The sequence below is a fragment of the Oncorhynchus mykiss genome, chromosome 8 (genome assembly GCF_057628025.1).
Source record: "Oncorhynchus mykiss isolate SJ-2025 chromosome 8, ASM5762802v1, whole genome shotgun sequence".
Classification (NCBI taxonomy): Eukaryota; Metazoa; Chordata; class Actinopteri; order Salmoniformes; family Salmonidae; genus Oncorhynchus; species Oncorhynchus mykiss.
The window spans coordinates 72,320,708-72,347,096 of record NC_143029.1 but is presented as its reverse complement, the minus strand read 5'-3'; the positions used below and the strand labels follow the sequence as shown (position 1 = coordinate 72,347,096).

Here is a 26,389-nt window from a genome sequence, read left to right as displayed (position 1 = left end):
AATTGTTAACCATTAATAAGAAATTAAAAGGTAAATACGTCATTTTTCTCTCACAGTACTTCAGGGGTACCTCGGACAGAGCAAAATGTAACATACTCTATTATACTGTATTTAACTTTAACATACTCTATTATACTGTATTTAACTTTAACATCCTCTATTATACTGTATTTAACTTTAACATACTCTATTATACTGTATTTAACTTTAACATACTGTATTATACTGTATTTAACTTTAACATCCTCTATTATACTGTATTTAACTTTAACATCCTCTATTATACTGTATTTAACTTTAACATACTCTATTATACTGTATTTAACTTTAACATACTCTATTATACTGTATTTAAATGTAACATACTCTATTATACTGTATTTAACTTTAACATACTCTATTATACTGTATTTAACTTTAACATACTCTATTATACTGTATTTAACTTTAACATACTGTATTTAAATGTAACATACTCTATTATACTGTATTTAAATTTAACATACTCTATTATACTGTATTTAAATTTAACATACTCTATTATACTGTATTTAACTTTAACATCCTCTATTATACTGTATTTAAATGTAACATACTCTATTATACTGTATTTAAATGTAACATACTCTATTATACTGTATTTAACTTTAACATACTGTATTATACTGTATTTAATTGTAACATACTCTATAACATACTCTGTATTTAACTCTCTCTCCCCCTGCACTGTTTATAAGAACATCTTTATAATGGGACTCTTTTACCTGGCAGCTTCACGGGGACCATTCTGTCCCATCTAACACTTTTTTCTAAGTACACTTAGAATAAAGGGTTCCAAAGGGTTCTTCAGCTGACCCCATAAGAGAACCCTTTTTGGTTCCAGGTATAACCCTTTCTGGCTACAGGTTGTACTCTTTTGGGTTCCATGTAGAACCCTCTGTGGAAAAGGTTCTACATGGAACCCGAAAATGGTTCTACCTGGAACCAAAAATAGTTCTTCAAAGGGTTCTCATATGGGGACAGCCAAATAACCATTTTAGGTTCTAGATAGCACCTTTTTTTCTTAGAGTGTATTATTGTTTTGTTTTTATTTACATAGTCATGTTTCAAATTGCTTTGTCTGACTGGTTTACTGTACTTACAGGCTTCTAATTTGCACAAAGGATGGACAATTCCTTTGTTAGATGATGACATGGGGCAAACATATTATTAATGTTAGTGTGCCCAACTGAGCTGCCTAGCTACATTTCAATTAGCCAACAATGATTACTCTGTAATTACACAAGCCACAAATAGTATTTTATTTACTCTAACATGGAAAAAATATGGTTTGACCCAGTGATATACTGTATGATCAATCTCCAGAAATGGGTATTTCTCAACTGTCAATTCATGCAGCAACACTGACCCCTGGGATGTTGGTGAGTGGTCCCTGAGATGGTTAGCTGACACAGATTCAGTCAGTTCTCAAGTGACAGTTTTTAATATAAGTGGTCCTCCAAGGACAAGGGATCATAGCTCCCCTGTTGTAATTAAGGTTGAGAGGGACACCGCTCTAGACATCCCCTACTCCTAAATCCTATTTCAGTCTATGGTGACATTGGAAAAGGTTAAAGGTTATTAAAAGGACTATTTACACTGACCTCCTTTATTATTATTTGTATTTTTTTTGCACTGACATTATGTACACTCACTAGACTCTACCCACACACCCACACATACTACACTGACACTCCAACACACACACACACACACACACACACACACACACACACACACACACACACACGCACGCACGCACGCACGCACGCACGCACGCACGCACGCACGGACACCACACACACACACACACACACACACACACACACACACACACACACACACAGACACACACACACACGCACGCACGCACACACACACACACACGCACGCACGCACGCACGGACACCACACACACACACACACACACACACACACACACACACACACACACACACACACACACACACACACAGACACACACACGCACGCATGCACACACACACACGCACGCACGCACGCACACACACACACACACACACACACACACACACACACACACACACACACACACACACACACACACACACATATATTATCTATCCTGATTTCCTAGTTACTTTTTACCCCTAGCCACAGTACCAGTCAAAAGTTTGGGCACACCTACTCATTCAAAGGTTTTACTTTATTTTTACTATTTTATGCATTGTAGAATAATAGTGAAGACATCAAAACTATGAAATTACACATGGAATCATGTAGTATCCAAAAAACTGTTAAACAAATCAAAATAGGTTTTAGATTTTAGATTCTTCAAAGTAGCCACTCTTTGTCTTGATGACAGCTTTGCACACAGCATTATGTAATGCTTTTGAAGGAGTTCAAAAGGAGTTCCCACATATGCTGAGCACTTGAAGGAATTCCCACATATGCTGAGCACTTGTTGGCTGCTTTTCCTTTACTCTGTGGTTCAACTCATCCCAAACTATCTCAATTGGGTTGAGTTGGGGTGATTATGGAGGCCAGGTCATCTGATGCAGCACTCCATCACTCTCCTTCTTGTTCAAATAGCCCTTATACAGCCTGGAGATGTGTTTGGGGTCATTGTCCTGTTGAAAAACAAATGATAGTCCAAATAAGCGCAAACCAGATGGAATGGCGTATTGCTGCAGAATGCTGTTGTAGTCATGCTGGTTAAGTGTGCCTTGAATTCTAAATGTATCACTGACAGTGTCACCAGCAAATCACCATCGCACCTCCTCCTCCACGCTTCACGGTGGGAACCACTCATGTGGAGATCATCCGCTCACCTAATCTGCGTTTCACGAAGACACCAAAAATCTCAAATTTGGACTCATCAGACCAAATGACAGATTTCCACCTGTTCTGATGTCCATTGCTCTTGTTTCTTGGCACAAGCAAGTCTCTTATTATTATTGGTGTCCTTTAGTAGTGGTTTCTTTGAAGCAATCTGACAATGAAGGCCAGATTCACACAGTCTCCTCTAACAGTTGATGTTGATATGTGTCTGTTACTTGAACTCTGTGAAGCAGTTATTTTGGCTGCAATTTCTGAGGCTGGTAACTCTAATGAACTTATCCTCTGCAGCAGAGGTAACTCTGGGTCTTCCTTTCCTGTTGCGATCCTCCTGAGAGCCAGTTTCATCACAGCGCTTGATGGTTTTTGCGACTGCACTTGAAGAAACATTCATATTTCTTGAAATGTTCTTAAAGTTCTTAAAGTAATGATGGGCTGTCTTTTCTCTTTGCTTATTTGAGCTGTTCTTGCCATAATATGGACTTGGTCTTTAACCAAATAGGGCTATCTTCTGTATACCACCCCCTACCTTGTCACAACACAACTGATTGGCTCAAACATATTAAGAAGGAAATAAATTCCACAAACTTTTAAAAGGCATACCTGTTAATTGAAATGCATTCCAGGTGACTACCTAATGAAGCTGGTTGAGAGAATGCCAAGAGTTTGCAAAGCTGTCATCAAGGCAAAGGGTGGCTACTTTGAAGAATTTCACATTTAAAATATATTTTGATTTGTTTAACACTTTTTTGGTTACTACATGATTCCATATGTGTTATTTCATAGTTTTGATGTCTTCATTATTTTTCTACAATGTAGAAAATAGTAAAAATAGAAAAACCCTTGAATGAGTAGGTGTGTCCAAACTTTTGACTGGTACTGTATATCTAGATTCTATATTACTTCAATTACCTCAACTACCTCGTATTCATGCATATTGACCCAGTACTGGTATTCCTTATATATAGCCTCGCTATTGTTATTTTATTGTGTTATTATTTCCTTATTTTGTTCAAATATTTTTCTTACTTTTCAACTATGCGTTGTTGGGAAAGGGCTCGTAGGTAAGCATTTCACTGTAAAGTCTACACCTGTTGTATTCGGCCCATGTGAACAATACAATTGGATTTGAAACAACACACCATGGACAGTGGTTGTCAGGGCTCCCCATCCTGTTAGGTGGAATACTGCAACACTGTGTTGTTAGTTTGGTGAAGAAAGGAGCGTGCTACTTACATTTTAACCACCTCTGCCTTGTCCTGTGTTAGAAAATGAGACGATGGATACGACTGAGGTGGAGTTTGCGTGCGGAGTGAGGAAGTGTCCAGAGAAGTACGACTGTGTCGGGTCATGGATCGGCCCCAATGACGGCATCACCCAGTTTGACAACATCCTGTTCGCTGTGCTCACTGTCTTCCAGTGCATCACCATGGAGGGATGGACAGCTGTGCTCTACAATGTGAGTACTGTACACTCCAACTACTTTAAGGTTACTCAACAACAACAAAAATATGTTTCTTTTGGGCAGACACATTGAGGGTCAAACCCTAACTTCATGTGTAATTCAATGTTTCACGTACAGTGAATGATTTATCGATGTCAATGGGAGCTTTGTCTGAATGTTGGCGTGTTGCATGGGTATCTCTAAGGTTTGTGGATTCGTGGAGGATTCCTGAATGCACAGGTTTGATAGGTGCCTCTATCTTGTATCTGTTCTTGTACTCCTTGTATTTACATACACGTCCCGTGTGTGCTAGACCAACGATGCCTTGGGCTTTATGTGGAACTGGATCTACTTTATTCCTCTCATCATCATCGGCTCTTTCTTCGTACTCAACCTGGTGTTGGGAGTCCTCTCCGGGTGAGTAAATAAAAGTGTGTGTGTGTGTGTGTGTGTGTGTGTGTATGTGTGTGTGTGTGTGTGTGTGTGTGTGTGTGTGTGTGTGTGTGTGTGTCTGTGTGTCTGTGTGTCTGTGTGTGTGTGTGTGCACGTCTGTGTTTGTGTGTGCCCGTCCGTGTGTGTGTTTAAAATGTATGCGTTAGTCATAGAAATCAAGTTTGTGCGTGCAAGTTTGTGTGATAGTATGAGGGTTTTGGAAGGGGTTTCAATGGATTGCCCCATGTCCTGCATGTGTAGGGAGTTTGCCAAAGAGAGGGAGCGGGTGGAGAACCGTAGAGCCTTCATGAAGCTGAGACGCCAACAGCAGGTAGAGAGAGAACTCAACGGATACAGAGCCTGGATAGACCGAGCAGGTACTGTACTGTCACCTTAGAACCACCACCAGAACTACGTAAGATGGAACAATGTATATATTATAAGATCCAAGTGGTGATTTGGGTGTTGTGGTTTGGTCGAAGTAGATCATGTTCATTTTGCAAGCTGCTGTGTTGCTTTTGAAATGGCTCTGCCCTGATGGAGATACCTGGTGAATATGTGGCTGGAGGGTGACTTTGTGAAGCTGCAGTGCTATAATGGCAATCTACAGTATCTTTCTCCCACGCAAGTTGAGGTTGAGAGGAAGGTGAGACTGACTCACTGACTCAAGTGTGTATGTGTGAATGCGAGTCTGTGTGCATCCATGTGTGTGTGCGCGTCCATTTTTGTGTACATGTGCTCGTCCGTGTGTGTGTTTGTGTGGGTGTGTGTGTGTGCACGTCTGTGTTTGTGTGTGCCCGTCCGTGTGTGTGTTTAAAATGTATGCGTTAGTCATAGAAATCAATGTGTTCCATCTCTGGAGGGGTTTATCAGGGCCCTGAAAGAGAAACGTTGGCTGCCAGGCGAGCACTAGATGAGCTCTTACCTGATGATGAGTTTCTCCTCCTCTTAGAGCATCGACACTATGCAACACTATACATTCAGCCCCAATACCCCAATAATTCCACCTTTGCAATACTAAAACAATCATTTCAATATTACATTTCAACAGGTTAGCCCCATGATTTGCTCACAATCTTCAGAGAGTGCTGAGAGAGGGAGAGAGACATATTTATGTTTCAGTAACACTTTATGATCACTTAGTGTGGATGACCTTGAAATGTGTTCATCCCAATGTCACAGAGGAGGTTATGCTGGCTGAGGAGAACAAGAAGTCGGGGAGATCTGCTTTAGATGGTAAGAACCAGAAGACATTGAGAGGAATCACCACCAAAATGTCCTATTAATGTCCTTCCCTTCCCTTCCACATTCACTACCCTTACAGTCCAGACACATAGTCCAGACACTATAATCCTTACAGTCCAATACAGTACAGTACACTGTAATCCTTACAGTCCAATACAGTACAGTACACTGTAATCCTTACAGTCCAGACACATTGTCCAGACACTGTAATCCTTACAGTCCAATACAGTACAGTACACTGTAATCCTTACAGTCCAATACAGTACAGTTCAATGTAATCCTTACAGTCCAGACACATTGTCCAGACACTGTAATCCTTACAGTCCAATACAGTACAGTACACTGTAATCCTTACAGTCAATACAGTACAGTACACTGTAATCCTTACAGTCAATACAGTACAGTACACTGTTTTTGATGATACATTGAACACTTCACCTTTTCACAACCTGCCTTTCTCCATCCACTACACGACAACTCCAGCTTTTGACAAAGGCAACATTTTGTTCCTCTTTGACCTTCGTCGATGCTGCAGACAGTTGCAAATGCCTGTGAAAAGTGAAAATATACTGTAAAACACCTCAAGAAGTTAATTTGCTTTGTTTACTGTGTGGACATTGTGGTTGTCTTGGTAACAGTAAAGTGAAAAAGGCTTGGCGTGCGCCTGTAGTGATATACCATCTGTCAACAAGGTCTTGTTTTTAGAATGTTTTTGTTTGTCTCACTCCTTTTCAGAAGACGTGAATGATTCATATGACACTTTCATTTACACCGTATCTAATATCTACCCTTCCTCTCATGTTCAGAGGACTTCAGTCAGTTTGCCCTGAAAGTTAGTATGTCAGCGTGAATATGTGCCATTTCCCACCGTTAACATATCATTATTTCTATTTGGAGCCAGTTTGCCATTCACTATGCTGGCTCGTGAAATGTGTTGTGTCATAAAGCATCTGTGGTTTCATGTCAGACTATCTCGGCTATTAGAGACATTCTCTGTTTGTTCTCATTTTCTGTCGTGTGTGTATTCAGTGCTGAAGCGGGCCACCAGTAAGAATGCAAAGCGTAGAGGAGGTCCTGGGGATGCGGAGATCTCCACTATAGGTGAGTGACGAACACACAACCTAGACCCTCATATTAAGGCTTCTTGTTGTCTTTCTCTCTACCTCCATTTCTGATCTCTTTCCCCCGTACCTATTTGACCTCTAATATTTTCTACACCTTTTCTCTCTTCTCTCCAACCAACCCTGACCTTTTTCTCTCTCCATATCCTTTCTCTCCCCCTCTTTCTTTCTATTTTCTTAAACTATCCTCCTCTCCTCTCATTCCTCCTCCCCCAGGAGCACCTCGTATGCGGATCCGTACAGTACGGCGTGGCCCGGTGGCGTACATGCGTCGTAAGGAGCGTATGCTGCGTATCTCCCTGCGGCGCATGGTGAAGACAGACACCTTCTACTGGACTGTCCTCAGCCTGGTGTTTCTCAACACCATATGTGTGGCCATTGTCCACCATAACCAGCCAGACTGGCTCTCCACCTTCCTGTGTACGGTTGAGCGATCAATTGATTGAATCAATAACATTTTATTGATATAGACAATTCCACCACAACAATTACACATTCCGAAGAAAAAAAACTCCTGGCCCTAAGCATAGGCTACGCATTGTATTTACAGTAGCAAACTTTAAATGCATTCTGAATAACTTTCAATATCTCTCCAGACTATGAAGATGGCGCTATTCCATCGTACAGTGTTTATAACATAGCCTGAAAAAAAGCTGGGTTTGAACAGAGAAAAACTCAACATCTGCCCAGCCTTTCATTTTTAATGATTTATTCTTTTTTTCAGACTATGCAGAGTTTGTTTTCCTGGGGCTCTTCTTGGCAGAGATGTTCTTAAAGATGTACGGCCTGGGATTTCGCCTCTATTTCCACTCCTCCTTCAACTGCTTCGACTGCGGAGTGAGTTCATTAATCCTTTACGTTTACTCCATGATAGCTTATGGTGAACCTTGATTACCACAGCTAAGTGGAATCAAGATTTACAAATGTGGTAACAAAATATTTGCATATTATTATACAGGTGGATCAAGAGGCATTACATTTCTAACAATATGGACAATTAAGTGCTATTGTTATGTGATACTGTCCTATATTGCAGACTAATGTGTGTTCTTAATGATAGAGGTTTGTCTAAACTGAACTTCTCTTACAGTGTTTGAGTGTTGCTTGGTGTCTCTTGTGCAGGTGATAGTTGGCAGCATCTTTGAGGTGGTGTGGGGCTTCTTCCGGCCTGGCATGTCCTTTGGCATCAGCGTCCTGAGGGCGCTGAGACTCCTGAGGATCTTTAAGATCACCAAGTGAGTGGGACATCAACCAGAATGAGGGTTAGGGTCAACATTAGTGTTACTGCTGTAAGTACATTGTATTATCACACTAGGGTTAAGGTTACTGCTGTAAGTACAATGTATTATCACACTAGGGTTAGTGTTACTGCTGTAAGTACAATGTATTATCACACTAGAGTTAAGGTTACTGCTGTAAGTACAATGTATTATCACACTAGGGTTAAGGTTTCTGCTGTAAGTACAATGTATTATCACACTAGGGTTAGTGTTACTGCTGTAAGTACAATGTATTATCACACTAGAGTTAAGGTTACTGCTGTAAGTACAATGTATTATCACACTAGGGTTAAGGTTTCTGCTGTAAGTACAATGTATTATCACACTAGGGTTAAGGTTACTGCTGTAAGTACAATGTATTATCACACTAGGGTTAAGGTTACTGCTGTAAGTACAATGTATTATCACACTAGGGTTAAGGTTACTGCTGTAAGTACAATGTATTATCACACTAGGGTTAAGGTTACTGCTGTAAGTACAATGTATTATCACACTGGGGTTAAGGTTGGGATTAATGTTAGGTTTAGGGTCAGCATTGGTGTTACTGCTGTAAGTACAATGATTTACCACTCTAAAAGGCAGTCAAAATGGCAGAAGGAAGATATTGAGGTCTGTCTATTTAGTGTGCCAACCTACTCTCCTTTTTCTTGACCAGGTACTGGGCATCACTGAGGAACCTGGTGGTGTCTCTCATGAGTTCCATGAAGTCCATCATTAGTCTGCTCTTTCTCCTCTTCCTCTTCATTGTTGTCTTTGCCCTGCTGGGCATGCAGCTCTTTGGGGGCAGGTGAGCAGAACCATAGGGTTTGGGTTCATTTATTAGATACAGTGTCACTGATATCAGGATAATTATTCAGTAGTTCTCCAATATCAGGATATTAAGAATGTCTTCTATAGACAGGTCTCAGGTCCCATAAATGTATTTTCAGTTGATCTGTTCATTGACTATTGATGTGGATTCGCCATGACCATATCACCAGATATTATTCCAAATATAAATTCAGGAGCAGCCTGAAGCTGTTCCATGTTATGTTGTGCTGCATCGGAAATGGAATGATAAATCTGAAATGAAACGTCTGGCTGAAAATATCAACTTCCACCTCCTCCTCTTCCTACCTCTTCCTCCTCCTCTTCCTACCTCTTCCTCCTCCTCTTCTTCCCCGGTCACATCTGCCTATCCTTTCTCCCTCTAGGTTCATCTTTGAAGATTACACTCCTACCAACTTTGACACGTTTCCAGCTGCCATCATGACAGTGTTCCAGGTTTGGCTTCTTCACTCCAGACTCTCCCTCTCACTCTGGCTTCCCCATGATGACACACAGAACCCAGGGATATCTCCCACATCCCCCCAGGGCCAAGATTAAACAACTCTGCTCACCGCTTGCCTCCCCTTCATTTACTAGCATCCCACACATACACACACGTATACGCATGAATGTCAGAGCAGTGAAGTATGGAAGAATGTTTGATCAAAACCATAAACTGGGTTTTTAAGAAGTAAATCAATTAATAGTTGGCCTGCCATTTTTAACTCTGCAGAGAGAAAGAACCCTGTTACCAATATGATTCAATTATGGCCCAACAATGACTAAACAATTCAGAGGAACAAAGGTTCCTGCCATTTTGAGTCTTCTTATGTATTGGTGTGTGGTATTTGTGTGTCTGCATCTTCAATGATACACTTTGCGTTTTTGTATTATTTTCATTCAAATTGAATTGGGCTGCTCATTATTGATCCTGTAATTGTGACTCTAGATCCTGACTGGTGAGGACTGGAATGAGGTGATGTACAATGGGATCCGCTCACAAGGAGGAGTGCAGTACGGAATGTGGTCCTCCATATACTTCATAGTGCTCACCCTGTTTGGGAACTGTATCCTTCTTCAACTTCCTACGAACCACCGTCTACTGATTCTGCTCACATTGTAGATAGGTTTCTATATACACTACCATTCAAAAGTTTGGGGTCACTTAGAAACGTCCTTGTTTTTGAAAGAAACACGCAATTTCTGTCAATTAAAATAACATGAAATTGATCAGAAATATGATGCAGACATTGTTAATGTTGTAAATGACTATTGTAGCTGGAAACGGAAGATGTTTTAATGGAATATCTACATAGGCGTACAGGGGCCCATTATCAGCAACCATCACTCATGTGTTCCAATGGCACGTTGTGTTAGCTAATCAAAGTTTATCATTTTAAAAGGCTAATTGATCATTAGAAAACCCTTTTGCAATTATGTTAGCACAGCGGAAAACTGTTGTTCTAATTAAAGAAGCAATAAAACTGGCCGGGGATCAGCATCAGCATTTGTGGGTTCGATTACAGGCTCAAAATGGCCAGAAACAAAGACCTTTCTTCTGAAACTCGTCAGTCTGTTCTTGTTCTGAGAAATGAAGGCTTTCCCATGCGAGAAATTGCCAAGAAACTGAAGATCTCGTACAACGCTGTGTACTACTCCCTTCACAGAACAGCCCAAACTGTTCAAAAAATGTGCTTTTCTTTAAAAAACAAGGACACTTCTAAGTGGCCCCAAACTTTTGAACGGTAGTGTATTTCTTTCTCCTTATGTGAAAGTTGTAGCAGGCCTAAAGTAGGGGTCATAGGTTTTGATGTTGTGTGGAACTGTTGGACAGAAGTTCATGTATTTCAGTTTCTTCCACCCCTGTAAGCATTCTTGACCATACTGTGACCAGATACACTGCTCAACGTCTTCTTGGCCATCGCTGTGGATAACCTTGCCAACGCACAGGAACTCACCAAGGTGTGTAGTACTATTTTAAGAGTTTCTACAGAATTGGTTATCTTGAAATGAAAATAAGTGCTTTCAAATAAATGTTTAAGGGTCATGATCTATGGTCATAGCCAATGTTCCCTCTAATCTGCGTACGTGTGCAGGACACACAGCTCCCCCGGGACTGCAGAGCAGAAGAAATATCAGCCCGCGCAGAGAAGCATGAGATTTTCCTATTCGTTTTCCCCGTTAGTTAATTAACACTATCAACATTTCCCTTTACTGTGGGAATTGTGATCAAATCAACGCAATATTAGCCACTTTCAATGCAACATACCGAGGAAAAAAAATGAACTATGCAAGAGATTTTGTTCTAGGCAGAATGCATTAGAGTAGGATTCTGTTGCATTGACACGCATGACTCAGCCCATACTCTACACAGACCAGTGTGCCAAAACCAATCAGAGCTGCAGTAGGCTATATGCAAATAGACAATTGCCATATATGGATCTGTGCCATTCACTTTGAACTGGACTGTGTTTACAGCATGAGCTGTTATGAGTAGATGCGCTCAGTGGTGTAATGTACTGAAGTAAAAATACTTGAAAGTACTACTTAAGTAATTTTATTGGGGTATCTGTACTTTACTTTACTATTTATATTTTTGACAACTTTTACTTCACTGCATTCCTTAAGAAAAGTATGTACTTTTTACTCCATAAATTTTCCCTGACACCCAAAAGTTCTTGTTACATTTTGAATGCTTAGCAGGACAGGAAAATTATCCAATTCACACATTCAAGAGAACATCCCTGGTCATCCCTACTGCCTATTATCTGGCGGACTCACTAAACACAAATACTTCATTTGTAAATTATGTCTGAGTGTTGGAGTGTGCCCCCAAAAATGTGCTGCCTGGTTCGCTAAATGTAACTAATTTTAAATGATTCATGCTTGTACTTTTACTTTTGATAGTTAATTATATTTTAGCAGTTATAAACTCAGAAAGAACTCAGAAAGAAACGTCCTCTCAATATCAACTGTGTTTATTTTCAGCAAACTTAACATGTGTAAATATTTGTATGAACATAACAAGTTTCAACAACTGAGACATAAACTAAACAAGTTCCACAGACATGTGACTAACAGAAATGGAATAATGTGACCCTGAACAAAGGGGGGGTCAAAATCAAAAGTAAGAGTCAGTATCTGGTGTGGCCACCAGATGCATTAAGTAATGCAGTTCTTGCTGTGAGATGTTACCCCACTCTTCCACCAAGGCACCTACAAGTATGGCCCTAGCCCTCACCCTCTGATCCAACAGGTCCCAGACATGCTCAATGGGATTGAGAACCAGCTCTTCGCTGGCCAATGACGTTGCTGTTTTGCAGGAAATCATGCACAGAACGAGCAGTATGGCTGGTGGCATTGTCATGCTGGAGGGTCATGTCAGGATGAGCCTGCAGGAAGGGTACCACATGAGGGAGGAGGATGTCTTCCCTGTAACACACATCGATGAGATTGCCTGCAATGACAACAAGCTCAGTCCAATGATGCTGTGACACACCTCCCCAGACCATAACGGACCCTCCACCTCCAAATCGATCCCGCTCCAGAGTACAGGCCTTGGTGTACCTCTCATTCCTTTGACGATAAACACGAATCCGACCATCACCCCTGGTGAGACAAAACCGTGACTCGTCAGTGAAGAGCACTTTTTGCCAGTACTGTCTAGTCCAGCGACGGTGGGTTTGTGCCCACAAGCAAGTTGCCTTACAACAGGCCTACAAGCCCTCAGTCCAGCCTCAGTCTGAGCACTGATGGAGGGATTGTGTGCTCCTGGTGTAACTCGGGCAGTTGTTGTTGCCATCCTGTACCTGTCCCACAGGTGTGATGTTCGGATATACCGATCCTGTGCAGGTCTTGTTACATGTTGTTACACAGTACGTTCATTGTAATTTATTGCCCTGGCCACATCTGCAGTCCTCATGCCTTCTTGCAGCATGCCTAAGGCATGTTCACACAGATGAGTAGGGACCCTGGGCATCTTTTCTTCTGTGTTTTTCAGAGTCAGTAGAAAGGCCTCTTTAGTGTGTTAAGTTTTCATAACTGTGACCTTAATTGCCTAAATTGTCTGTAAGCTGTTAGTGTCTTAACGACCATTTCACAGGTGCATGTTCATTAATTGTTTATGGTTCATTGAACAAGCATGGGAAATAGTGTTTAAACCCTTTACAATGAAGATCTGTGAAGTTATTAGGATTTTACAAATTATCTTTGAAAGACAGGGGCCTGAAAAAGGGATTTTTTTTTTTTGCTGAGTTCATTTACTTTTGATACTTAAGTATATTTAAAACCAAATACTTTTAGACTTTCACTCAAGTAGTATTTTATTGGGTGACTTTTGCTTGAATGATTTTCTATTAAGGTACTTTTACTCAAGTATGACAATTGGGTACTTTTCCGACCACTGGATGAGCTTGTTTTGAGATCAAAGCTAGAACTGCATGTAGCCACATGTGCACATTTTGTTCATATCCTTTGGTAGTTTGTGAGTTATTAGCCCAGTTATAGATCATTTGTAGTCAGCAAGGGAGAAGTGATTGCTTCCTACAAGAGCACAAAAAGTGAGCATTTTTAGACATCTTTGAAAAGCGAGTCAGTTAAAATATTTTTTTGTCTTAAAGGGGCAGTGTTGTATTTTGAGACAGGCTTGAATAAGCTAAGTAGCCCATAGGCAGAGGGTAGCATCATTTGTCTGATTCTCTGTGATAATGGTATGGGAATAATAATGCATTTTATTTTAGAAAGTGGTTTCTTGCATCAAACAGCACAACAACATATTCAGTCACCTCCTTGTCTTAATGACCAGTGAATACATTCCAAAATTCTCATGGAATTTAAGCCTACATTGAACACCACACATTGGCTGCTACTGTAGGCTGAATGATAGCACAACAATTTCCATGCTAAAATGTTATGAGATCCATTTTATACATTGTTTTTGATGGTAGGCTACTGGTAGGCCTACATTATGATCAAATAGCCACAGTAGCCTACTTGACCACTGTCTGAAATTAACTTAAAGCTGTTATAGCCTCAGTGTTCACAGTCAACGCACGCTGGAAGTTGCACAGAATTTACACAACGTTCAAGTTTGAGCTCAGCAGACCTGAAATTTACTCAGTGCCCCAAAAAATGTTAGCTGCCCTATATCCTAAACTATTTGTGGGACTTAAATGACTTTTTGTGTTTATTTTACCTTCGTTAGGACGAAGAGGAGGAAGAGGAGTTTTTCAATGCAAGATACGCCAGAGGCACAGATGGCCCGATGTCTGAGTAAGTGCTCTGTTTATGCTTTTATTACAATGGCAGTTGGTCAGGCACCTACTTTGGCCTAGTCTTGGCGAAGATTAGGAGGAGATTTGAAACTGAGGGGTGATCATCATGCGAACTCAATATCTATCGATTACACAGCCATAACACTCACAGGAAAACACTGGTCTACTATTCTCTTTGAGAATCTGGTGTAGGCGTAGGCAGAATGTTGATTTTCTTTGCATACAGCTGCATGATCAATCTTCAGGGTTAGAGAGGCATGTTCTGTGGGCTGTGTGTGGAAAATGAATGTGTACTTGCTTGTTACATAGCATGTGTAATGGAAATTGCATTAGGGAAATTAAGGATGAGGCACACCATACGTCCAAGTTAAGACAAGCATCTTCGCTTTGAGTCGGATGTTGCTCCGGGGACTTGCTAATGAAAATGCTAAAATGCTATTGTAAGATAATGCATGATTATAATTAGGATATACGTTTTTTGTTTATTTGAGCATGTCAGTCAAATGGTAAATGAAGAAAGATAACAGGCCAGTCATATAAGCATGTTTTTATTTATTTAGGATTTGTTTATTTGGGAATATCAGTAAACAGATCAATTCAACCAAATGACAGGGCAATTATAGAGTATAAGCATAGTATAATGCTTAGTGTATAAGCACCACCAACCATTCTGCTCCCTCTGTAACAGGTACAGGTAGGGGGGAAAAGGCTGCATGGATTGTACTGTCCTCTGATCTTCTCCAGGCACGTTACACTGACTGTGTCATTTGTCTGTTACAACATATTTGAGTGTCAGTCCTCTGTGCTTCAGAGCTATCAAGATGCCACTGCTTTTGATACGTATGCTGTACTATGTATGGTGTAATGTTATGTCACGCTGCTTCCATCATGTTGTCTTGTTACTCTATGCCTGTAATGTGGCACTAACCAAAATAAATAGTACAAAATATAAGTAACAATTCTAGTACTGCCCTTGTAGGGTCAAGTTGAAACAATTTGTAATAACACTTGAATATCCACTGTTATTAGATAGGATTTATCAACATCCACTGTCACTACTGGATCCATTTATAGATCCATTTATCAAGCTGTCAAAGCCAAATCCCCATGCCAAATATACTAAATATTATAATAATACAAATAAAATAAGATAGAACCAAATATACTAGACTGGCATTACTGGCATGACCCTTGACCTGGTTTTGGACTGTGTCACAAGGATTGTTCTATTCTGTCTCTGTTCCAAAAACACTAATGTCTTGTTTTCAACCAATCACTCATTGAATACATGGATTACAAAAGAGTCTGAATACCGTAAGTAAAGTTGTATGTCTGTCTGTACCCCTGTCACACCTAATTCAATTTCCTTTATCTTAGTAGAAGTTGATTTCTATATATCACAGTATTTCCCTATTTTAATCCTGCACTATTCCTTTTTGTTTTTGTGGCTTTTTGATTTTGTGTGCTTTCTTCCCAGGTATTTTCATCATTTGAATTTCAATCCAATTTCTGGATGTTTGCTTTATTTAGATGATAATTCAAAAATTGAATTTAATTCATCTTAAGCCATAAAACATACAATATCTCTGATTCAAAATGTTCATGGCAAATTGCTCTGTCGTGCAATTTTCGTACTTCATTATTGACATATTTACATACATAGATACTATGTTATATAATATGTAATATGTCTATACTCTATTGAGTGTGAGGTGTAACTTATCATTGATAAGTGTACATGTGACGTGGGCGAGATGCTGCCCTCTAGTGACAAACTTTGTGTTGTGTTCTGTAGGAGGAGGAGGCGGCCCTACCTCCGCAGGAAGAAGGCCATCCACAGGGGCCGTATGGCCGTCCCCGAGGAGGAGGAGGAGAGCACTGCTGGGGGCGGAGCCGACCAACCCCCCAATGGCACCAATGCCTTCTCCAACCGCCGTGACCGACGGAGGAGGGGGGGAGGAGGAGGAAGAGGGGGAAGGTCCGTGTGGGAGCAGAGGGCCAACCAGCTACGCAAGCGGCGCCAGATGGAGAGCCAGGAGGTCCTATTCGGAGGCAGCCCCACCGAGGACACCACTGACACCCCTACCACCGCCTACCGTGCTCCCACCCTCTCCCCAGACGCCAGCCCCGGTCACCTGCCCGAGTCGCCCATGTCCGGGATCATGCCCATGCCTGAACCCCCGATGTCCATCGCCATCCCGCTACCGGAACCCCCAGACTCGGAGCCTGTGCCTCTGTTTACGTTAGCTGAGGAGAGAGCGGTGAACCATCGCCCCACCGGTGGGGAAAGGAGGCACAGGGTGGCCCGGAAATCCAGACCTGGCCCTGGGGGGGCGGAGGAGGGAGGGACGGCGCGGCATAGGAGGCACCGTCACCGTGAGGCCCGGGCTGAGGCCAAGAGCAGAGAGTCGCCACATGAGGAGGTCAGTGAATCAGGCAGCCGCGAGAGGAAGATATTGGAAGAGAGGGAGGAGAAGGAGGAGAAAGACGAGAAGGAGGTCAAAGGAGAGTTCGCTGAGGTGGAGGGAGGAGTGTCAGGCAAGGATGAAGGAGGAGCCCTTATTATCAACTTAGAGAGTGAAGAAGAGCATCTGAGGTAAGACAGTGGTTCTAGGTTGCATTATTTTATGATAAGGGTTATGGCATTGTGATTCTTGAGATTAGACTAAGTGTCTAAACACATGTACACATTCTCTTCCATACACCTCCTCTGCAGGGTGTGTATTGCAGACATCCCTGAGCCTCCCCTATGTGATAACTTCCCTGAGTACCTACCCCCACCCCTGCTGGAACCTCCACCGCAGATGGAGGAGGGTGAGGTGGGGGAGACTGGGCAGTGTGAGCCTTTGTCCTTGGACCGTCCAGTGGAGCCAGCCCCAGAGCAGTTCGCAGACCCCTCAGAGCTCCAGGCAGCAGCAGGGGTCAGTGACTCAGAGAACAACCAAGCCTCCCTGAACCTTGAGGAGGGTAAGGAGTCTGAGCAAGGTCCAGACAGCCAGACCAGTGTGATCATAGAGATGTCTGGAGCACAGCCACTGCTGGAGGTCACCCCCATGACAGGTATGGTGCTCAACATTTTACAGTAGTTCTTTGAAAGCAATGCAAGGGCCGTTGACTGTTCTGTATGGTTTCCTGCTGGAACAAGGATGGTTACGATAACGATGGAACTTCTTTTGTCATGCTCGGGAGGAGCCAGGTCAAATAACAGGTTTTATCTTCAATTTACTATTAGCTTTACACAGCAGCAAGGAGGTGGAGATGTACCATCATGAGAGGAAGGAGAAGAAGGAGGAGGAGGAGTCGCAGGTGGAGAAGGAGGAGGAGGAGGAGGCTAGCCCGCGCAAACCTGTACCTCCTGGCAGCATGTTCCTCTTCAAGGCCTCCAACCCGTAAGACTCTCCTTCCTGCCCATGTCTTGGAAGGCATTCACGTGCAGTTCAGAGTCAGAACCCAGTTAGAAAAGGCTACTATATTTATGCATCAGTCAGTGTGCTTTTACTGCACAAATACACATTCATATACTCTCTCATACATTGTAGCTTTACAGCTCTCAATCAGTAATCTTTTTTTTGTGACCATGTTTGCAGATACAATATAGTAGTCATTATATTTATCATCATTGTCGTCATGAGCGATCACTTGTGTTTCTGATACTGTTGACCATCTCTCCGCTTTATTGATCTGAAGGATCAGGAGGATCTGTCACTATGTGGTGACCATGCGCTACTTTGAGATGACCATCTTGCTGGTGATCGTGGCTAGCAGCATCGCTCTGGCTGCTGAAGACCCTGTGTGCACCAACTCTGACAGAAACAGGGTTAGTTCAATTTGAATCTGGAATGTTGCTATCAGTGATGTGGATGTGTGTATCTTCTCACATAATTGTTGGATGTGTTGACTTTTCTAGGTTCTCCGTTACTTTGATTACGTCTTTACTGGAGTCTTCACGTTTGAAATGATTATAAAGGTGGGATACTCAAAGAGAAGTGATCAATTATGATCAACTAAAATTATCAAATGAAACTATGCACAGAAATAAACATGTAACAATGTTTTCAGTGTAGTAACTTATGGTGTTATATGTACGTATGTGTGTGTATCTATATTGTTGTGTGTGTGTGTGTGTGTGTGTGTCTATGTTGTTGTTGTATGTGTGTGTGTGTGTGTGTGTGTGTGTGTGTGCGTGTGTGTGTGTGTGTGTGTGTGTGTGTGTGTATGTTGTTGTTGTGTGTGGGCTTGTGTGTGTGTGTGGGGTGTCCTCCAGATGACTGACCTGGGACTGCTTCTTCATGATGGCTCCTACTTCCGTGATCTGTGGAACATTCTGGACTTCATCGTGGTGGTGGGAGCTCTAATCGCCTTCGCTCTGACGTGAGTAGGGTTGCAAAGTTACCTGTAATTTACCAAAGTTACCGGAGTCTTCTGTAATTTTGGAAATTAACAGGTAATCTATGGTAATTTTGGTCTTTTATACTTTAACCTTTGAAGTTTTAAAAAAATTATATCTGTGTCCATATTGTCCTAGTGGATAGACCATACGGTTCAAGATAGCATAACTAATGAAAAAAGCATCTCTGCAACTCTTCCAACTATTTACTTTTTTTCTGCCACTAGTTTTCCGCCAAAACATTTACAACAAATACATATAGACATAGTAAAATAAATAATAAAAGTGTGTAATATGTGAAGTATATTTATTTCTGAAAACCTCATATTTAACACCAATGGAATTCACTAAGTTTATGGTTTATATTTAGGATAATGTTTTACAGTTTTGTAATTCAATTGTTTTGCTATCTTAACTGTATTTAATTATTTTATATACAGTACCAGTCAAAGTTTGGACACCTACTCATTCAAGGGTTTTTCTTTATTGTTACTATTTTCTACATTATAGAATAATAGTGAAGACATCAAAACGATGAAATAACACATATACATGCATGATGAATTAACCAAAAAAGTGTTAAAAAATCAAAACATATTTTAGATTTTAGAATCTTCAAAGTAGCCACCCTTTGCCTTGATGACAGCTTTGCATACTCTTGGCATTCTCTCAACCAGCTTCATGAGGAATTATTTTCCAAAAGTCTTGAAGGATTTCCCACATATGCTGAGCACTTGTTGGCTGCTTTTCCTTCACTCAGCGGTCCAACTCATCCCAAAGTATCTCAATTGGGTTGGGGTGGGGTGATTGTCAAGGCCAGATCATCTGATGCAGCACTCCATCACTCTCCTTCTTGTTCAAATAGCCCTTGCACAGCCTGGAGGTGTGTTGGGTCATTGTCCTGTTGAAAAACAAATTATTTTCCAACTAAGCGCAAACCAGATGGGATGGCCTATCGCTGCAGAATGCTGTTGTAGCCATGCTGGTTAAGAGTGCCTTGAATTCTAAATAAATCACTGACAGTGTCACCAGCAAAGCACCCCCACACCATCACACCTCCTCCTCAATGCTTCACGGTGGGAACCACACATGCGGTGATCATCCGTTCACGTACTCTGTGTCTCACACAGATACAGCGGATGGAACCAAAAATCTCAAATTTGGACTCATCAGACCAAAGGATAGATTTCCACCGGTCTAATGTCCATTTCTCGTGTTTCTTGGCCCAAGCAAGTCTCTTCTTCTGATTGGTGTAATTTTGTAGTGGTTTCTTGCGAGCAATTCGACCATGAAGGCCTGATTCACGAAGTCTCCTCTGAACAGTTGATGTTGAGATGTGTCTGTTACTTGAATCATCAAATTAAATCAAATGTATTTATATAGCCCTTCTTACATCAGCTGATATATCAAAGTGTTGTACAGAAACCCAGCCTAAAACCCCAAACAGCAAGCAATGCAGGTGTAGAAGCACGGTGGCAAGGAAAAACTCCCTAGAAAGGCCAAAACCTAGGAAGAAGCCTAGAGAGGAACCGGGCTATGAGGGGTGGCCAGTCCTCTTCTGGCTGTGCCGGGTGGAGATTATAACAGAACATGGCCAAGATGTTCAAATGTTCATAAATGACCAGCATGGTCAAATAATAATAATCACAGTAGTTGTCGAGGGTGCAACAAGTCAGCACCTCAAGAGTAAATGTCAGTTGGCTTTTCATAGCCGATCATTGAGAGTATCTCTACCGCTCCTGCTATCTCTAGAGAGTTGAAAACAGCAGGTCTGGGACAGGTAGCACGTCCGGTGAACAGGTCAGGGTTCCATAGCCGCAGGCAGAACAGTTGAAACTGGAGCAGCAGCATGGCCAGGTCGACTGGGGACAGCAAGAAGTCATCATGCCAGATAGTCCTGAGGCATGGTCCTAGGGCTCAGGTCCTCCTCCGAGAGAAAGAAAGAAAGAGAGAAAGAGAGTAGTTGGAGAGAAGATACTTAAATTCACACAGTACACCGGATAAGACAGGATAAATACTCCAGATATAACAGACTGACCCTAGCCTCCCGACACATAAACTACTGCAGCATGAATACTGGAGGCTGAGACAGGATGGATCAGGAGGCACTGTGGCCCCATCCGATGATACTCCCGGACAGGGCCAAACAGGCAGGATATAACCCCACCCACTTTGCCAAAGCACAGCCCCCACACCCCTAGAGGAATATCTTCAACCACCAACTTACCATCCTGAGACAAGGCCGAGTATAGCCCACAAAGATCTCCGCCACGGCACAACCCATGGGGGGGAGCTAACCCAGACAGGAAGACCACGTCAGTGACTCAACCCATTCCTAGGGACGGCATGGAAGAGCACCAGTAATAGGGTTAGAGGCAGAGAATCCCAGTGGGGAGAGGAGAACCGGCCAGGCAGAGACAGCAAGGGCGGTTTGTTGCTCCAGAGCCTTTCCGTTCACCTTCACACTCCTGGGCCAGACTACACTCAATCATATGACCTACTGAAGAGATGAGTCTTCAGTAAAGACTTAAAGGTTGAGACGAGTCTGCGTCTCTCACATGGGTAGGCAGACGATTCCATAAAAATTGAGCTCTATTGGAGAAAGCCCTGCCTCCAGCTGTTTGCTTACAAATTCTAGGGACAATTAGGAGGCCTGAGTCTTGTGAACGTAGCGTACGTGTAGGTATGTACGGCAGGACTAAATCGGAAAGATAGGTAGGAGCAAGCCCATGTATTGCTTTGTAGGTTAGCAGTAAAACCTTGAAATCAGCCCTTGCCTTGACAGGAAGCTAGTGTAGGGAGGCTAGCACTGGAGTAATATGATCAATTGTTTTGGTTCTAGTCAGGATTCTAGCAGCCGTATTTAGCACTAACTGAAGTTTATATAGTGCTTTATCCGGGTAGCCGGAAAGTAGAGCATTGCAAAAGATCTCTTTGTTTCTTGGGACCTAAAACAAGCATCTCTGTTTTGTCCGAGTTTAAAAGTAGAACGTTTGCAGCCATCCACTTCCTTATGTCTGAAACACAGGCTTCTAGTGAGGGCAATTTTGGGGCTTCACCATGTTTCATTGTAATGTACAGCTGTGTGTCATCCGCATAGCAGTGAAAGTTAACATTATGTTTTCGAATTACATCCCCAAGAGGTAAAATATATAAAGAAAACTATAGTGGTCCTAAAACGGAACCTTGAGGAACACCGAAATTTACAGTTGATTTGTCAGAGGACAAACCATTCACAGAGACAAACTGGTATATTTCCGACAGATAAGATCTAAACCAGGCCAGAACTTTTCCGTGTAGACCAATTTGGGTTTCCAATCTCTCCAAAAGAATGTGGTGATCGATGCTATCAAAAGCAGCACTAAGGTCTAGGAGCACGAGGACAGATGCAGAGCCTCGGTCTGACACCATTTAAAGGTCATTTACCACCTTCACAAATGCAGTCTCAGTGCTATGATGGGGTCTAACACCAGACTGAATCATTTCCTATACATTGTTTGTCGTCAGGAAGGCAGTGAGTTGAATTCTGTGAAGCATTTATTTGGGCTGCAATCTGAGGTGCAGTTAACTCTAATGAATTTATAATCTGCAGCAGAGATAACTCTGGGTCTTCCTTTCCTGTGGCGGTCCTCAGGAGAGCCAGCTCTTGAAGTTTTCCGGATTGACTGACCTTCATGTCTTAAAGTAATGATGGACTGTCTTTTCTCTTTGCTTATTTAAGCTGTTATTTTACCAAATAGGACTATCTTCTGTATACCACCACTACCTTGTCACAACACAACTGATTGGCAGTTAATTGAAATATATTCCAGGTGACTACCTCATGAAGCTGGTTGAGAGAATGCCAAGAGTTTGCAAAGCTTTCATCAAGGCAAAGGGTGGCTACTTTGAAGAATTTCAAATATAACACATTTGGATTTGTTTAACACTTTTTTTGGTTACTACATGATTCCATATGTGTTATTTCATAGTTTTGATGTCTTCACTATTATTATACAATGTAGAAAATAGTAAAAATAAAGAAAAACCCTTGAATGAGTACGTGTGTCCAAATTTTTGACTGGTACTGTATATTACTGTAGGCCACACAGATAAATACAGATACCTGTGATAATCTGATGTACCCAAAAGGCCACTGGATCTCATCTGATAAAATTCCACAATTAGCAAAATTTTGGTACTTTACTGGTAAACTTTTCCAGTATTATACCCTTCTTCTGCAACCCTAAACATGAGTCACACTCACAACGCTTCTGCTGCTGGATGAGTAATCACACTGACTCACTGTAGCAGAGTAGCAGAACTTATATTATATACTGACTGCACTGTAGCATATCTCAACATATATTATGCGTCTTCTAGTTGATGCCTCATGCAGTGATCGAAATATTGCATTTCCTATGTCTTTGTAATAACTCTTTCCCTCTGACAAGGGGCGACAGGTAGCCTAGCGGTTAATAGTGTTTAGCCTGTAACCGAAAGGTCACTGGTTTGAATCCCTGAGCTGACAATGTTAAAAATCTGTGGATGTACCCTTGAGCAAGGCACTTAACCCTAATTGCTATGCATAAGAGCGTCTGCTAAATTACTCAAATGTAAGTGGACATGTTAATGAACTTTCAATCTTTTGTAGGCTAACAGACTAACAACATCATCAAGTTCAGTAGCTAGCGCACACAGGATTTAGTTCTGGGTTGCGAGGTTAATGAATGTGTTTTTCTCCCCTGCCTTGTATGTAGATATGACTGTGTGTTGATTTCTCTGTTGTGGATATAGCTGTGATCCTCTGAGCGGTGCTCGTTGTGGATCTCTCTTTATGTTTCTATTTCTCTGTTGTTCCTGTGGAATTTATCACTGTTGGGGCTTCCAGGAATGTGATTGGGTAAAGCACACACTTCTCATTCTCAGAAAATTCTCATTGAATTCTCATGCACTTCTCATCGAATTCTCATGCGCTTCCCATAGAATTCTCATGCGCTTCCCATAGAATTCTCATGTACTTCTCATACAATTCCCTGTTGAACTTCTTATAGAATTCTCATACATATACTTCTTGTACACGATTCACCATGTCTTTTTTCGGATACTTCTCACTCAGCTACAAATATTTGAAACATTTTACTGAATTCAAATGAATTCAAATGACAAAAAATAAATGAAGACCTTTGTTAATTTGTGTGAACACTTGTGTGTTTGTGAGATGTGTATGTGTGTGTGTGTGTGTGTGTGTGTGTGTGTGTGTGTGTGTGTGTGTGTGTGTGCTCTCGCTCGTGCATGTGTGTGTGTGCATGCGTGCATCTATGTGTGTTTGTGTTTCTTCCCTGTGAGTCCACAGTACACTAAAACACATGTCTGCATCAACAGGAACAACAAAGGCAGAGACATCAAAACCATCAAGTCCCTCAGGGTTCTGAGAGTCCTACGACCTCTGAAGACCATCAAGAGACTCCCCAAACTCAAGGTACCATACTGTACTGTGTTTATGTTCATATACCAACATGGTTGGGGAATTTCAGTTTACTTCCTGAATTGACTGAATTGAAATGGAATTGACCCCAACCTTGTCTACCAATGCCAATGCTTTGTTGACCTTGGCTCCCCTTACAGGAAAAACACATGATTTCACATGTGGAAAATCACATGATTTCACATGTGTAGTTTCATTTTTATCACATGTTGCTTTACATGTTGTCACGTTATCATATTAACTTTGCGTTAAGATCACGTGATATCCAAGGGGTTTTTCCATAAAGGTCCTTCATTAAAATGAATGAAATCTTTCAAATCTTTCAGGGAATTTCCAGTGAATGTGGGTTTTTACCTTCTATCCGTGGAACCATGTATCCTCTCCTCCTCTCCTCCTCCTACACAGGCGGTGTTTGACTGTGTGGTGACATCTTTGAAGAACGTCTTCAACATCCTCATCGTCTACCAGCTCTTCATGTTTATCTTCGCTGTCATCGCCGTTCAGCTCTTCAAGGGAAAGTTCTTTTACTGCACTGACAGCTCCATGGACACAGAGAAGGAGTGCCAGTGAGTGCAACACACAGATGTACAGTACGCCAGTGGAGGCTGCTGAGGGGAGAACGGCTCATAATAATGGATGGAATGGACTGAATGGAATGGTATCAAACACATAAATAACATGTTTTTGATACCATTCCATTTACTCCATTCCATCCATTATAATGAGCCGTTCTCCTCTCAGCAGCCTCCACTTACAGTACAAACACTGGAACAAAGACAACAAATCGTTTACTTATTCACAATCGTCCACACAACACCCATTTCAAATTGGTGAGTGATCAGAGGAATCCTTACCTCCTCTGTCTCTGTCCTTTAACCTCTGTCCTGTTCTTCACAGAGGTTACTACATTGACTATGCTCGAGACAAGAAGGAAGTGAAGAAGAGGGAGTGGAAGAGGCATGAGTTCCACTATGACAACGTGTGCTGGGCTCTGCTCACTCTCTTCACTGTTTCAACTGGAGAGGGCTGGCCGCAGTAAGTCCCTGATGTTCCCAGCACTATGCTCTAACACAACATGAATGCAACTGATATGGGATTCAGAGAGAATGTTGACATTTGCCTGTTACTATTCTCTCTCTCTCTCACTTTCTCGCTCTTTCGCTCTCTCTCTGTCTACTCTCTCTCTCTCTCTGTCTCCTCTCTCTCTCTGTCTCTCCTTCTCCTTCTCTCTCTCTCTCCCTCCCTATCTCGCTCTACTTTTTTTCTCTCCCTCCTTACCTCCAGGGTTCTGCAGCACTCTGTGGACGTGACAGAGGAGGACATGGGTCCAAGTCGGGGCAACAGGATGGAGATGTCCATCTTTTACGTTGTCTACTTTGTGGTCTTCCCTTTCTTCTTTGTCAACATCTTCGTCGCTCTCATCATCATTACCTTCCAGGAACAGGGTGATAAGATGATGGAGGAGTGTAGCTTGGAGAAGAACGAGGTACAGGACAGAAAAGCAGCACACAGATGCACTCCCATTCTACTATAGCTTAAACATACTGCTGGACCCCATGACCCCAGAATTTGACTTAGTGAATAGGTGCTGCCAGAAATAGACCACAGGAGGTTGGTGGCACCTTACTGCTGGACCCCAGGAATAGTATCTACTGCCTTGGCAACAGCTAATGGGGATCCATAATAAATACAGATCCTCAACTTGTACATACATTCTTACAACACAAAAATAAACACAGGATTTCATGAAATTGATTCACTAAACAGTGGTTTCCAAACATTTTATAGTCCTGTACCCTTTCAAACATTCAACCTCCAGCTGCGTACCCTCTCTAGCACCAGGGTCAGCGCACTCTCAAATGTTGTTTTTTTTCTCCATCATTGTAAGCCTCCCCACACACACACTATACGATACATTTATTAAACATAAGAATGAGTGTGAGTTGTCACAATCCGGCTCATGGGAAGTGACAAAGAGCTTTTATAGGACCAGGGCACTTATAATAATATAATAATCAATAATTTAGCTCTTTATTTAGCCATCTTACATGTAAAACCTTATTTGTTCATCAAAAAT

The 26,389-nt window shown here is 41.9% G+C and overlaps 1 protein-coding gene across 1 annotated transcript in view; it reads left to right on the top strand.

Annotated features, from left to right (window-relative positions):
* The window catches only part of LOC110530973 (voltage-dependent R-type calcium channel subunit alpha-1E), a 77,174-nt gene that overhangs the window by 34,159 nt on the left and 16,626 nt on the right, over positions 1-26,389 (top strand). The window contains exons 8-30 of the mRNA XM_090182468.1: positions 4,125-4,315; positions 4,614-4,717; positions 4,994-5,109; positions 5,915-5,968; positions 7,007-7,078; positions 7,315-7,518; positions 7,823-7,935; positions 8,221-8,333; positions 9,034-9,165; positions 9,572-9,641; positions 10,135-10,252; positions 11,080-11,147; positions 14,389-14,456; positions 16,254-17,054; positions 17,175-17,518; positions 17,691-17,847; positions 18,146-18,275; positions 18,366-18,425; positions 18,723-18,829; positions 24,210-24,306; positions 24,718-24,878; positions 25,210-25,347; positions 25,597-25,798. Of these exons, the coding sequence (XP_090038594.1) occupies positions 4,125-4,315; positions 4,614-4,717; positions 4,994-5,109; positions 5,915-5,968; positions 7,007-7,078; positions 7,315-7,518; positions 7,823-7,935; positions 8,221-8,333; positions 9,034-9,165; positions 9,572-9,641; positions 10,135-10,252; positions 11,080-11,147; positions 14,389-14,456; positions 16,254-17,054; positions 17,175-17,518; positions 17,691-17,847; positions 18,146-18,275; positions 18,366-18,425; positions 18,723-18,829; positions 24,210-24,306; positions 24,718-24,878; positions 25,210-25,347; positions 25,597-25,798 (3,620 nt within the window). The remainder of the gene's footprint in view (positions 1-4,124; positions 4,316-4,613; positions 4,718-4,993; positions 5,110-5,914; positions 5,969-7,006; positions 7,079-7,314; positions 7,519-7,822; positions 7,936-8,220; positions 8,334-9,033; positions 9,166-9,571; positions 9,642-10,134; positions 10,253-11,079; positions 11,148-14,388; positions 14,457-16,253; positions 17,055-17,174; positions 17,519-17,690; positions 17,848-18,145; positions 18,276-18,365; positions 18,426-18,722; positions 18,830-24,209; positions 24,307-24,717; positions 24,879-25,209; positions 25,348-25,596; positions 25,799-26,389) is intronic.